Below are 14,436 nucleotides of genomic sequence, written 5' to 3'. Positions count from 1 at the left end.
GTAATAACTGTTGAAGGTACTGCCCGGTAAATCTGCATGGCATTGTCTTCATTTCCTAAGGATGACCCATCCAACTACGATTTTAAAAGTAAAACTTTAAATAGTTCAATAGTTTTGAATCAGAATAAGATGTGAACCAAACATTCTCTTCTGTCATTCAAAAAGGATAAAATCTTCCTTCCACATTCTTCATCTCTGGGGAAATATAAAGATGTCCAATTTAGCGCCCAGGAAGGGGTTAAGGGAGGGGCTGGGACAGGGCAGTCCAGAAGCCTGACTCCCAGAGGTGCCCTTCTTGCCTTCTATGATCTTCCGCCTTTCTGCTGAGTCCCTTTTCAAAGAACACCCGTGCCAGGGAGGAGATTCTTCCCTTAGGTCAGAGGTCATAAGAATAAATCCAAATGTAAATACAGGGGGGCAGGGGAGAACTGAGGTTAAGACTTTTTTTCTCCTTTGTGGACTGGATATGTTTTTCTTTCAAGAAAAGAGCCACACAGTAATCACTTTGTGATAAAAGATTTACTAAGAACACAGATACTCAGTTCATAATTCTTACTACTGCTAAATAAATATATAATAATATAATAAACAGCTGATTGTAATTTAGAGATTTATTACTGAAATACGGTGTCTAATGTATAAATGTCTTATTTGAGAGAACATATTAAATAAATTCTTGTTTGAATGTGGCCGCTCCTCCTCTTACACTATTACACATGAGCATTTGTGGCACTGGGTTTGTACCTTCAGCAGAGCTGCAACGGCTTCCTGGGTGGCGTGACGGACGTCTTCTCCATTCACCATTAGTATCTGGTCTCCCTGCATCAGTCTTCCGTCAGCATCTGCAATTCCTCCTTTCACAATGTCAGACACAAATACGCCAGTATCATTTCTGCAAACGTAAAATTTTGAATGTCAACATTATTACTTTTCCCCAACTGTAATGCAATGCTTATTTAATGAAAGGCTAACATTTTACAACTGGAAATTTTACTTCTATTTTTATGACTTTAAAAGTTTTATTGTTTTCAGCAACACCGGTGCAACTATGAGAATTATTTTTTGTAACAAATAGTATCTTAAAACTACAATATTTCATAGATTGAACGTATCTTTCATAAGCATATTTATTCAACAGTTCTACATTGTGAGTAGAAGTGGCTATTATACTCATTTTATGAGTCACAGTTACTAAATGGCAAAAACAGGACTTGAGAGTCAGTCACTGGGAGCTAAATCTATTGCTCTTTCTACACCATAACGAAGCCTTGAATGGATACTGACCTGTGCCTACATAAATATGTTGCTATTATCACCAATGTCATTAACGTTACTGAAAATAAATAACGGATATGTATCTCAAACTAAAACCATGTGTTACTCAAAATTAAGTACCGTTGCTGTGATGTCTCTTCTTTTAAATCATTACAGGTCTAACTTTCATACAAGACAGGTTTATGCAAAATGAACAAATATTCAACTTATTTCAATCTTCCTTTCATAAAAGTATAAATAACTCAAGGACTTCTTGTTGAGATACAAAGATAACTCTCAGTAGAAACATTTAGTAGAAGTTGAATTGTATCACTTGTTCTTGCCAAGGTCATGACCTCAAACAAGCCCTTTCACCATCTGATACTCTGTTTTCCCATCTTAAGAATAAAAGTGTTAGAACTTACTGGATTATATATTTTTTTAATATTAACTATATATACATATTTAAATCAATGAGGTACTTACTTTATGTATATTCACCAACCTACTACCCTGGCCTCTTAATTTACACTTTCTATTCCCTTCTGATGGTGTGCTCTTGTTCATGATGATCCTTCTTCCTAGAATATCCTCGCCCACTTTTGTCAGACCAACTCTCACCTCTCATTTTTGGCTTCATCTCTGGCACCTCTTTATAAGGGGGTTTTCCTAATCTACTGCCCTTAAATAAGGTCATGCAGTCGGTCCCGTTCTCCTTTGCTTCCATGGATCCCCCACGATGCGTTTCTGTCTCTCATCAACAGATTCCTTTGTTGCAAGAACATATTTAATGCTCATTTACCAAACTGAGTTTTTGGATCCGTGGATCCAGGATCCATGTCTTATTTAACTCTGTTCCCCAGAACCTAACGTATCTCCTGACACCCAGCAGGTACTCAAAAATACCAAATGGCTTTTTGTCTAGTATCTTCAAAATCCCCCAAAATACTGACTAAAAAATTTCAACACCAATGTCTCCTGATGTTCCACTACTGCATGGGCCGAAATAGCTACATACAGAACACTAGCAGTTGAGAAAGATTCTACTACTGCTAGTACTCTTTCAAGGAATTTAAATTCAATCATCTCCAAAAGGTCATTGCATTTGCCCTGATCAGTCATACCTTTTACCAACAATACTCAACCCCAAGCCTTTGCCCGGCTTCTTCTGCAGCTCGATGGTGAGGGTGTCGTACACATCCTCCTCTTTGTACGGGGCCTCATCTCTGTAGAGCGTCAGGCGCACCCTTTGTGGTGTTTGTCTCAGCACATTTATTGCTTCATCATGTGTGGCCTTTCTCAAGTCAATTCCATTCACCTGTACAGAAATGGGACGCAGAGGGTGAGGAACCAGGTGAGTTGAGTAAAAGGAAAAAAGATAGGGAGAAGGGAGAGAGGGGGAGGGAAGGAGGGGGGGGGAGAGGAAGGTAAGGAGGGAGGGAAAAAGAAATAAGCAAGGACCATCCTCCCCAGAGTAGCCTTTTCTTTGTTAGTTGTAAAGGTCAAATGCACAGCATTCTGTACCTCTAAAATCTGATCTCCAGCCCACAGTCTTCCATCTTTACATGCTGCTCCTTCTTCATAAACTTCATGGATAATAATGGCACCCTAAGGGCACAAACAAAACACACCCATGTTTTATACTATTCTCCCTAGGGAGGGTTAGCAGAAATGAAGTCAAAGCACACTTCACTTTTAGAGACAGTGATAAGGGTTATACATTCACTGAATCCGTATGTGAGTCACATATCAAAATTGAAAGAAAAGCATAAGACAATTTTTGCTAAAAGGCTCAAAGAGGCTTACATTTCTTTCACATGATAGGGAAGTTTAAAGAAAAAAATTATAAAATATATAAATCACCCACGCACGCATATATAATAGATATGTATCACCTCATCACCTTTCCTATCCACAAATGGAATGAGTGGATTTTAAAAGCATTTTTGATGTTTAGAAATTTTTATCTATAAATTATCCAAATTTTCAGATTTTTCTCAATATGGGCCTAACCCAAGAGTATCCAGTCAGTAAAAAGAAAACTAAAATATGGCAAGAACTAATAAACTAACAGAAATATTTTGAATCTAAAGGTCACAATCACAAGTATAAAGAAATATTATTAAGTCAGTGTTGGCTTACTCAAAATAAAAATCCCAGTACGCAGCTGAGTATCTGCCCTATAAATTAAAATAACAATGAATGATACATTTTTCTAAGCCTCTGTATTTCCCTTCATAAAACTGATGGAAATCTCCCTGACAATGATCTCTCAGGGCTCACTGAAGAGGCTGCCTGTGTATTTGGAGCATCTCTGGCTGTGTCCTCACCAGCAGTGTGTCAGACCCCCCAACGATGCTCAGGCCCAGCCCTGTCCGCCCTTTGGAAATCTCAATTGTTGTTTCACAGCCTGGGATGATGGGGCAGGTTGCAGGATCAGAAGCAAAGATTGCTGGTGTTGATGACCTGCTTGTACCTAAAAATAAGTTAAAAGTGAAATGAAATACAAACAAAAATTGATTAGAAAGCATATACATCAAACTCACCACACTGGGTGCCTTTTCGGGATGGAGCAGAAACATGGGCCCAAGCTGGGGACAAAGAAGACTATATAATTCCACCTTAATCTTTTAGTTATATTTAAAACTATCCAACAAATGATTAAATCGTCATTGTTAATTTAGGGTGGTGGGTACAAAATTACCAGTTATATTATTTTATGCAGTGTTCTGTATTTTTTTTAATTACTGGAGGTAACGCATAAAAGGAATGAGAACAGAGAGTTGAACTGAACCTCTAGTTCCACTTTGATATTCTACGTTTCATGGGACCCAAACAAACTTCTTATGAAATTATGATTTGTAAAACTCAGAACTGAGATATGTAGTGGAGACCTAACTCACATTCAGGGAAGACGACAAAACACAAAGGACATCAGTAACTCTGGTCATGGTGCCTGCCATTCAGGGCTTTTTGGATTTTTGATTTGGTTTTCCTTTTCATCCTATCTTAGAGCATCTCTACTTATGTAATCAAACCTGAGCATACAAGCAACTGGATTTAAGATCTGAGTTTATAAGACATCAAGTGAGACCCACTTGCAGTTTCTTTCCTTGTGTCTCAATGTTTTATGAACTCGGATATTAAATCCTGGTGCATAAATGCTCAGAATTAAATAAATAAGATTAGATTATGAAAAAAAGGAGAATATAATTTTACACTTTGTTTTATGAGAGTCTTCACATCATATGTTTTGTGATATATCAAAAAGCATAGAGCAAATGTCATATTTTGGGAAAGCTGGGATACTTGATAGATTAGCTTTAGAAAAAATGATCTCTTTCTAGGAATCAGATGAAGACTATTTTCTTGCTCCTGAAATGGTAAGAACAGGTGTAACATATTTTCTTTAATGTTATGTTTCCATTTAGCATTTTATATTTTTATAGACAATGCTATTTAGGGATACTTAAAAATGAAGAATGAAAAAATTTCCATATTTTTTTAACATTTTAGTGAATTAGTCTTTCTAAATAAAGGATTGCTTTCATCAGATATTTATTACTTTAAGACTTTTTAGACAACAGGTCCAACTGTATAGCACAGGGAACTACATTCAATGTACTGGGATAAACCATAATGGAAACGAATATAAAAAAGAATGTATATGTATATGTGTGTGTGTGTGTGTATGTATATATATATATATATGTGTGTGTATATATTATATATATATAAAATATATATATAGCTGAGTCAGCAGAAATTAACACAATATTGTAAATCAACTATACTTCAATAAAAAAAAGACCTTTCAACCAACTATATTACAAATGTTTTAAACTGCTGTTTCCTTAAAAACCTGTTCAAAAGAACTGAATGTTTCAGTCTGGAGGCCAAAAGAGATTTTTTTCCCCAGTTGCAGAAAAAAAGCAATGTTTTTAAGTACTTTTATTTTCATTGCTGCAAAGCTTCAAATTTATTCTTTTATTAAACGCCAGTGTAATTTTTCTCAAAAAAGTAACTCAAAGGAATAATTTGCCTCAATATACTAGACTGGCATTTTAATGATACATGAAAGTTTCATTCCGTGCTCTACATACAACTGTTTCATCTACTTTGACAGTATCTACTATTTACACTCAAAGGATACAACTCATATCAGCTACATATATGTGCATTTTTAAGAGTCTGATGTAGTGCCAGGCAATGTTGATTTCACACCAGTGAAGTGGTATCACTGTATCCATTTTAAAATGAGAATACTGAGGCTTTGGGAAGTTAAATTACTTGTTCAGTAGTATAAAAAAAGGAATGTACAGAATGGTGTATCTAATGTATTAGTAAGATACCTGGAATCACAGATATCCTTAGCAAAAGGTCCTTGGAGAGCAAAGAGTACCACTCCCTTGTCTTAGAGATGAGCAAGCTGAGGCTCAGAGTGGCTGCATGGGTTTCCCAAGGCTCTATGGATGGTTAATGTACAGCAGGCAGATCCCCTGCCTCATAGTCCAGTGCTCTTGCTTCAGGAGCCCCTCTCTTTATACCACCCTTTCACCAGCAGGCTCCCTGACTACGGCCTCTCAAGCAGTGAGCTACATACAGGTAGGTGGCTCCCACATAGGGACCGTATACTGAGTATGAATGAATCATACGCGCAGGACTAGCAGGAGACCAGCCCTTACTTCGGATGGGCTCTGGTTCCGGGGAGCCAGACGGCGGGACCATCAGAGACTGGGGGCTGCTCTTTTTTTCTCCATTGGCTGTACCAGCTGCTGAAGCAACAGCCTGGGAATCTGGATTCTCAGCACGAATGGTCAGTTTCACTGTTGTCCTCGCTGTCTTCAAAAGGCTAATAAACTGGCAGGTGTTGGTTTAGAGGGGAAATAAAATTTACAGGCAAATTAGTAGACTTATACTTCCACTATTATAGTTGGAATCTAGAACCATCTATGGTTGAGAGAAGAGTGAGAGGCAAATTCTTTCCCTGTTAGGACTTGAGTGGTCAAGAAAGAATGGTTGCAGTTCCTTTCTAGTTTCTCCAATTCCCTGATATTGATTAAGGCCACAGTTAATTTCTGCTGTAAGTCTAGTTCTGACCATATTCGTCATTATATAAGTAACGGGCTTTCAACTTTTTACATTTCTAATTAATACTGCCCAGTTCTCTGGATTCTTACAACCTTTGAAGACATATGGGGTGCTTTACCCACTTCTGATTCTACAGAGAATGTGAAGCAGCTTACACAAACATTTTTAATAATACGGAAACACTTAGGTTAAAAGCAAGATCAGGAACACTATGCAACAGAAGAATCAAGCCAAATGGAAAGTTAGAACATACACATGTGAGTTAAAGGATCAAACCCATACAATTATTAAAACTGAATTTAAAAATGGTTTAAGCATCTTGCTGGCCAATGTAGAAATGGAAACATTGACACTCCAAATCTCAAGAAAAATAGGGTTTTTTTCCTAGCACTTCTGAAAGGCCTCAAGTGAGACTCCTAGTAAGTACGGTATTAACATCACTTCAGAGCAGGAAGAAACTCAGGCACAAATAACCGATTAACCCCAATAAAAGACATACATCTAATGGTTGAGTTTTAAAATATGTTTATAAAGCAATATACATAGTGGATACTTTATAGGAGCAAACATCCATTAAAAAACATTCCTTTAGTTTTAATACTAAGTTGACCTTTGTTTAGAAGTTTCAAGTTTTCCTAAGGAAAAACTGAAAAGATATTTATCAAAAATGCTGACTGAATCATGAATTTATCAGGTAACAAAAAATACCTTAACATCATCTTAATTGGAAAACAGAAAGTAGAAATTAGATAAGTTCCAAAGAATCTCTTCCTTGCAGATATCTGTCTAATATAGCTACGCAGCTCTGATTCCCTATGACTGACCCCCCCCAACCCCCACACAGACACACATTTAGCCATGTCCAAGGATGAGTTTATGGTATCATCTGCTTTCTTTTGGAAAAGTACCTTTTCAACAGGATAGCCAACAACAACTTCATCATCTACAGCCAAGATCTGATCTCCAACTTTGAGCCGTCCATCCTAGATGGAAACATGGAAGATTTTGAGTGAATTTACAGAAAGAATTCCCTCCCCAGCACTTTCTGAGAGTGAGAAGGGGGAAGGCTCACCCTGGCTGCTGCCCCGTGCTCTGTTAGACTCTTTATGATGACCCCGCTGAGTGTATCTTCTTCACTGATGGCAATGCCCAAACCCCCCTGATCCTAGAGAAGCAAAAACAGAAACACTCAGAAAACGTGAAACAGATTAAATTTATCCAAATGGAAAGGTATGTGACTGAAACTTCTGAACACTGTCTTCTTACCCAAGGGCTAGAAAAGAAAACTGTTCTAAAATCCACTATTAGAAATCTCTTCTTTTCTTAAGCGAACTTTCAATTATTTTATTGGGATTAAATTCTCCTCCATCAAATAAATAGTCAAATGTTTTCACTCCTCCCATATGTCCACTATCTCTAGCATATATACCCAGTAACATAGCTCTAGTAACTCTAACAAAATATTTAGAGAACTAAAACGTATTCAACAATTTAATGACTGTACAACGTCTGAGAATTTAGCTCTGTGTAACTGGCTGACTAAGTGATTCAACACCAAAGTATCCTCCTTCTTCCTCTTTCTGGCCTACAGCTTAGAGATAACCGCTAACACTGGCCCCTGCATCCCCTTCTGCTGTCCCCCCTCCTTTAGCAGACAGACTGCCATGACTGCTCATGCTCTGTCCTTTCTAGGGCTGAATACCCAGACTGGTTACTTCAAATACTCATGTTCTGATGTGGTGCAGAGTGAAAATTCTCTCAACTCTGAACCCAAAGACCTGTAGTGAAAACCTGTCAAAGCTAGAAGAGCTACACCTACTTTTGTCTATATTTTCCACACTTTTTAAAATGAAAACCAAGTGTTCTGTAACATTGGGTTTTACCTTTTCTTAATGTTTACGTGAACAAAATTACCATAGGGTTTTACACATTTCATTCTGGTTAGAGCTAGCAACCTTTCTCATCATAGTTTGCACCTAGGGAGATGGAAAGCAAAAGAGAGAAAAGGGAATCTCGCCATGGTTTCTCTGAAATGTATACATGAGAGCCAAGGTTGCCACCAGACATTTAAGATCACGACAGTGAGATAAGGCTTCACCATCATTTTAAAGATTATCAACACTGTGGCTTTGCAATGATGATTAATGCTTGATGACTTTCTGACTGTCACTGTGCATCCTCTCTGCCACTGCTCTTTTCACGTGTATAATACAGAGAAAATCACACACTTTCAGGGAAAGCAGAGCTCAGCTGTAATTTCCTTTCTGGCTAGCTCCAGAAATTTGGATACGTTACCTAACATCTCTTAACCTCAATTTTCTTATCTCCAAAAAAAGGGAAAATAATTCTTGCCAACTACAAGTTTTCTGTGAGGATCATGTGTAGTAAGAAAAGGCTTAAAAGCCTGACACACTATGCAGAAGTGTTGTTATCACACACACATTCCTTCTACTTATAACTCTACAGGATATAATCAAATTGACTTCAGATAAAGTGTCTAAACTTGCCAGCATTGTGAAACCCCAAACTCTGATCTAGTGGTCAAAGAATCAGGCACAGTGAGTAGGAAGGTCAATGTGCTACGAGACTGACAAGTCTCAATGCTGATGCCAAATGTAAAAAACTGAGCTACCCTCTATGTGGGACACTCCACACCAAAGCTCTTTCCTACTACCACAAATAAATATTCGTTTGAATAAGTAATACTCTATATCTACCATGACTGTATGTACTCAATTCTGAGATTTGATTCTGTTCTTGTCTATTCACTTAACTGTAGTCAGAAAAGTACTGTACTAAGTACAGACGGCATTTGCTGGTTGTTAACCTAACATCCATTCTCGGCGTACTCCTTTATACAAACTCAGAGACTTCCATTAGAATATCCAGTCCCCTCTCCCCCTGCTGTCTCAAAGGACTCTCTCTTAAATGGCAATAGAATGAGGGATTCTTGAATGGAAGTGTATGGACTTCTTGATAGAAAAAGCTTTAATAACTTCTTTTCCCTCTACCCACAACACAAACTGCCCACGATGACTTTTCTTAAACGTATATGATAAGACCAGAGCAATCCATTTTTGTAGAGTTATTTATTTTTTTAAAAAGAAATCAAACCAAGAAGAGTCACAGCATTTTTTCCCACTAAATGCTTAACAAAATCTGATCACATGCCAGGCTTTATGCCCACTTTATAAACAACTCAATCTTTATAATTACAATATTATCAGAGGTAATACTATCATCTCCAATTTATAGGTAAGAAAATGGAGGCAAAGCAAGACCACACAATGTGTGAAGTCTGGACCTGATGAAACAAAGATTCAATCCAGACAGACTGCCTCTGCTGCCCTGGATGCCCTGGAGCTGGGGAGTCGCAGAGGAAGCAACCCTTTCTGCTGCAGCATTTCATGTTCAATCCCTCTATCCCACCACCCTACCTCCTCCCTTCCTCTCCTCTTCCCTGAGCATGTCACTACTCTTTCTGCTTCTACTCTGTTCATCCACTGCCCACCTGCATTCCAGCATGAGCCTGCAGCACTTGAAAACATTTACAGGTGCTGTTCAACATCTGTTCAACAAACCAGTTCTTTAAAGTGGTCACTTGAACCTAAGGCTCAGATCTTTGCAAAAGCAAATACCTCAGGGATGCCTATTGGTGAGACCTCTAGTTATTTGAGCTTTCGGTTTCACGAAGGACAAAGACTATAACTTCCATTTCTTTAATCTTTTTATTTCCTCCATAGCAGGTCCTTGGTAAATAAATCAAAGGAGAGATCACGAAATGTCATACCTTGGGATAATCATAAAGGCAGGAAAAGCTGGGTCCCTGCCCAAGTATCAATTAGCACAGTGGTTCTCAAACTTTAGTGCACACTGGCATCACAGAGAAGGCTTATTATTAAAACACAAGATGCGGGGGCACCCCACAAAGCTACTCATTCAGGAGGTCAGGGTGGGCCCACACACCTGTAGTTCTAATAAGCTTTCAGGTGATGCTGATGCTGATGCGGCTGGTCTGCAACCCAGTTTTGAGAACCAGTGAATTAAAACACCAGTGTCAAGGAAGTCACATCATTTCACTCCAATTCAAAGCAGATTTACCTTGGGAAGCTCCAGATGTTGCACGTTTGGAAATGAACTGAGGTCCACAGCTGCATCGGAAGTAGTAACAATCGGTTCAGTCTGACAGAGGGAAAGAAATGACAAAATAGGCAACTGAGTGTTATGTAGTTTTGTTTAAATACAGGGGCTACTTAAAATTATTTCATATGCTGTAATTCCTTATTACTATTTTATTATTTCATGACATTTATGAACATTATATTCTCTTTAAAATACGAATGAGGTGTGATTAGACAGCAATTATTTTGGAGCACAAAGACACAAGGTGTTCCTCCAGACTGCCTGGGTTTACTCCACAGTGCTATCTAGCAACAACCCAGCTCCAAACGGTGCAAGCACTGAAACACAGAACACCAGCAGAGGCACCATTCACTATGCTTTACTGTGCTAGTCATCAAGTGTATTTAGGAGCTATTAAATGTTTTACCTGAAAATTACTAAAATCCATTTTCTTAAGGGACATATTTGGTACAGTTCAAATGAAAATAGATTTTTCTCCTTTATAATCTTGAAAAACCACTTGACTCAGTTCATCATTATGATCAGTGAGTTAGTTCACCAGCATGAGACAATGATTTCTGCATCTTATGTACAGAAAAAACCAATGTATAGATATTAATTTAGGGAAGAGCATTTCCATTTCTATGCCTTTTCCCAATGATAGTTATCATGGTTCCTCTAATTTTAAGCTTTTCTCTCTCTCCTATCTCCTTTTACTCATTCTAAGCATGTATCCAATGCATCTCCTAATCAAAACAAAACTCCCACCAAAAACTCAATTTTTTTGTCACCCTCTAGCCACTGCCTCATCTTTCCTAATTTCTTATCCATCATTTGCTTTCTCAAAATCACTAGTAATCTCCTAATTGGGAAATCCAAAGAACTCTATTCACCTTCTCACTTGAGCTCCCTGCAGTATTCAAGGCTGTGGAATATACCCTTTCTCAATGGGGCTCTCCTCAGCCGCTGTGCAACATGCCCGCCTGATTCTTCTTCATCTCTGACCTCTCTTTGCCAGCCTTCCTCCTTACTGTTGATATTACATATTTCTGACCTGGGCCCTCTTCTTCTCTAAATGTTCTCCATAGGCCAGAGCCTCAGCTCCCATGGCTCCCAAGTCGGCACCTATGGGGATTCATCTCTAAACTCTACACCAGACGTCTCCATGGACACTCCTACCAGGCTTTCCAACAGGCACTTCACTCCTAAGTTGCCTCAGAGAAAATGTTCTCTACTTTTTTTTTTTTTTTAACAAATATCTGCTTCTCTTTTTTATTTTAGTGAAAGTTAGCCATCTATCAAGTCACTAAGTCAAGTATCTGGAAGCCCCATACCTCTTGTCTGTATCATTCACCAGTTTATTCTCAGCCCAAAACACAGAACCTATTACAAGGCAGATACTCAACAAATATTTGTTGGATAAACAGATTCTCAACCAGTAGTTTTTCCTCACTGAGTATATTTAGTTACGGATGAAATAACGTCAATTTGGGTCCTAAATATCTGACATAACCACTTCTTCCTCTCTCTCTTTTTTTCCTGCATTCGTTCAGGCCCTCATTATCTATCCCCTGAACTACTCCAATAATGTTCCTACTCCCTTTAACTTAACTTCTCTGCCCTGCAACCTGTGATTTTTCTCTGCACCATTTCCAGAGAAGTTTTTAAAAATATAATTTTCATTCTTTGAATTTGCAAAGACATGGCCTCAAAGACAAAGTTCTGCACCATGATCCCCATGATCCGACCCTACCCATTCCCTGCCTCCCACTGTTAGTAACACTCTGCAGTTATCAATTCTCTTCATTTGTCAGAGCCTCTAAGCCAGTCCTCAATCCATGTGCTCTGCCTGCAATGTTTATGGCACCCAAGTCATCTACTTCCAATATACACTTCATGTGTAACCTCCCCTATGAAGTCTTACTCTCGCTTTCCCTCCAGAGGTAAAATTGTCAGCTCCTTTTTACCTTCATTATCCCCTTTGCAGACTCTACTAGTAGCCTTCATGTAAGCGTTGTGCTTATTGACATGAGTGTTTCTTATAGTAGGGTATAAACATCTTGGGTGCCAAGGCTATGACTTACTTACCTTTTACATCCCTGCAAGAGTTCTATAATTGTTAGCTGAATTAATAAGTGGTGTATCAAGCAAATCTTCCCAGAACAACAAGCATAAGCTACTTACCTCCTTATTTTGAAGATTCTCTGAGGTAGCAGGCAAAGGTTCCACTGTATGCCCAGGACATACGGCCATCTGACTCACTGCATCTTTACTTCTAAAGGAAAAAAGCACTGACCTATCATATCATAAGCATTCATATGATTTTCATTCTTTAGCTTGAAGACTCAGATTATTAGAGAAAATTCTGGGACCTGGAACTACAACACTCACACATTTATTTACATTTTATTTTCATTCAAAAGAATTCAGAATTGAAAGGCAAAGGAAAAATATTTAATAAACCAGAAAAAAATGCTCACCTGATAAAAATTATTTTTACTTTAGAAGGGGCACATTTGATGATTGATGAAGCATTCTGATGACTTCTTCCATATAAAATTTGACCATTGATCTATGAGAAATAAATATCATTAATTGAACCTAGAATTTTAATTTCACAAATTTTGATCATCCTATCTAATGAAAAGCACATCTGTTTCTCCCTTCAAAATATTATATATATTTTTCTTCCTAGAACATGAACCTGACTTTGATGGTGAGAAAAGAAAAGCTCGTGTTTAAAGCCAACATTAAAATAACATGCATGTAGTCTGATCTCCATGGACTAAAGAGGCACCACTTGGACTGACTATAGGACAGTACTCAGGCAGGCGACAAGCTTCTAGAGTGCTTTGTACCAAGCAAGGGCTCTGTGGAAGCACCTGTGACCCGCACAGATCATCCTGGGAAGGCCCTGACTGTCATGGCTCCTAATTAATCTCAAAACTCAAGGCCTGGGAATAGGCCACTGGGAGAAGCAGTGCCAGGGGATTCAGGGTTTAGGCAGCAGAATGTGCTTAAGCAGCACAGTACCTAATGGAAACTGCCAATCATCCTGTCATTTAGCCACTGCTGACTGAGCCTTCCTAGCCAACAGGGAAACACATGAGGCATGGTTCAAGCAGTGTAAAGACACATGGATCCCAGCCTACAGGAGGCGAGGGTGAACAAATCAAGCAAACACAATTCTAATACTGTAAAGTATGGTCCACAAGTTTATTCTGCTTGGCGGGCTGAATTACTGTGTGTGTTATTTAGCCTCTAATCTAACCCCGCCACACCCCACCCCCATCACGTCTACCATTAGGGATTCAACTTCTAGAAGGTTCAGTGGATCAGTCTCATTACCAGGGCATGATTGGCCATTTGGTTTTTTCAAAAGCTCCTAATAAAAATGCAGCACACAAAAAAATGTTTTTGAAGTGTGATCTTTATTACTGTCTTGGGGCAAAAATTGTTTCTGGTGCTATACAGTCACACCTTTTAATGGAAGTTAATGGGAACATGGGCTGTAGTTAGTAGAGATTTGGTCTAGAGCCAAATTTGCTGCAATGTATCTATTTTATTAGAGAAGCGGTAGTTTCCTCAGTCACCATATGAGATCCGGGTGGATTTTCTGGAAACTGATGGTTCCATTGCACCAATTCAGCAGGAGTAAATTCAGTGCTTTCCACAAGAACTTACCTCTAGAAGCTCATCTGCAATCTGCAATCGACCATCTTTCCCAGCTGCTCCATTTGGATCAATCCCCACTATAAAAACACTCATCCTGGACCGGTCTTTGTTCCCAGCAAGACTCAGACCCAAACCACTACGACCCTTCTCCAGTTCAATCATATGTAGCTCGCCTGTTAGGGTTCCATAACGCTCTCTGATATTTTCTACACACAACAAGAACAAAAAAACCCACAGATAGTAAGAGCTAATTCACAGCCAAACGCTTTACTATGGAAGGTTACTTAGAATGGC

General features: G+C 38.6%; 1 protein-coding gene across 7 annotated transcripts in view; it reads right to left on the bottom strand.

Moving 5' to 3' along the window:
* MPDZ (multiple PDZ domain crumbs cell polarity complex component) overlaps positions 1–14,436 on the bottom strand; it is a 156,924-nt gene that overhangs the window by 14,280 nt on the left and 128,208 nt on the right. For all 7 annotated transcript variants that reach the window (XM_082628525.1, XM_082628527.1, XM_082628530.1 and 4 more), the window contains 11 exons: positions 14,152–14,348; positions 12,948–13,039; positions 12,652–12,742; positions 10,447–10,527; positions 7,418–7,510; positions 7,254–7,328; positions 5,940–6,114; positions 3,585–3,730; positions 2,779–2,862; positions 2,379–2,572; positions 745–892 (listed from right to left, as the gene is read on the bottom strand). In XM_082628525.1, the coding sequence (XP_082484651.1) occupies positions 745–892; positions 2,379–2,572; positions 2,779–2,862; positions 3,585–3,730; positions 5,940–6,114; positions 7,254–7,328; positions 7,418–7,510; positions 10,447–10,527; positions 12,652–12,742; positions 12,948–13,039; positions 14,152–14,348 (1,376 nt within the window). The remainder of the gene's footprint in view (positions 1–744; positions 893–2,378; positions 2,573–2,778; positions 2,863–3,584; positions 3,731–5,939; positions 6,115–7,253; positions 7,329–7,417; positions 7,511–10,446; positions 10,528–12,651; positions 12,743–12,947; positions 13,040–14,151; positions 14,349–14,436) is intronic.

This window comes from Mesoplodon mirus, assembly GCF_964341445.2.
Source record: "Mesoplodon mirus genome assembly, chromosome: 1".
NCBI classification, from domain to species: Eukaryota; Metazoa; Chordata; class Mammalia; order Artiodactyla; family Ziphiidae; genus Mesoplodon; species Mesoplodon mirus.
This window is presented reverse-complemented; position numbering and strand designations above follow the sequence as displayed.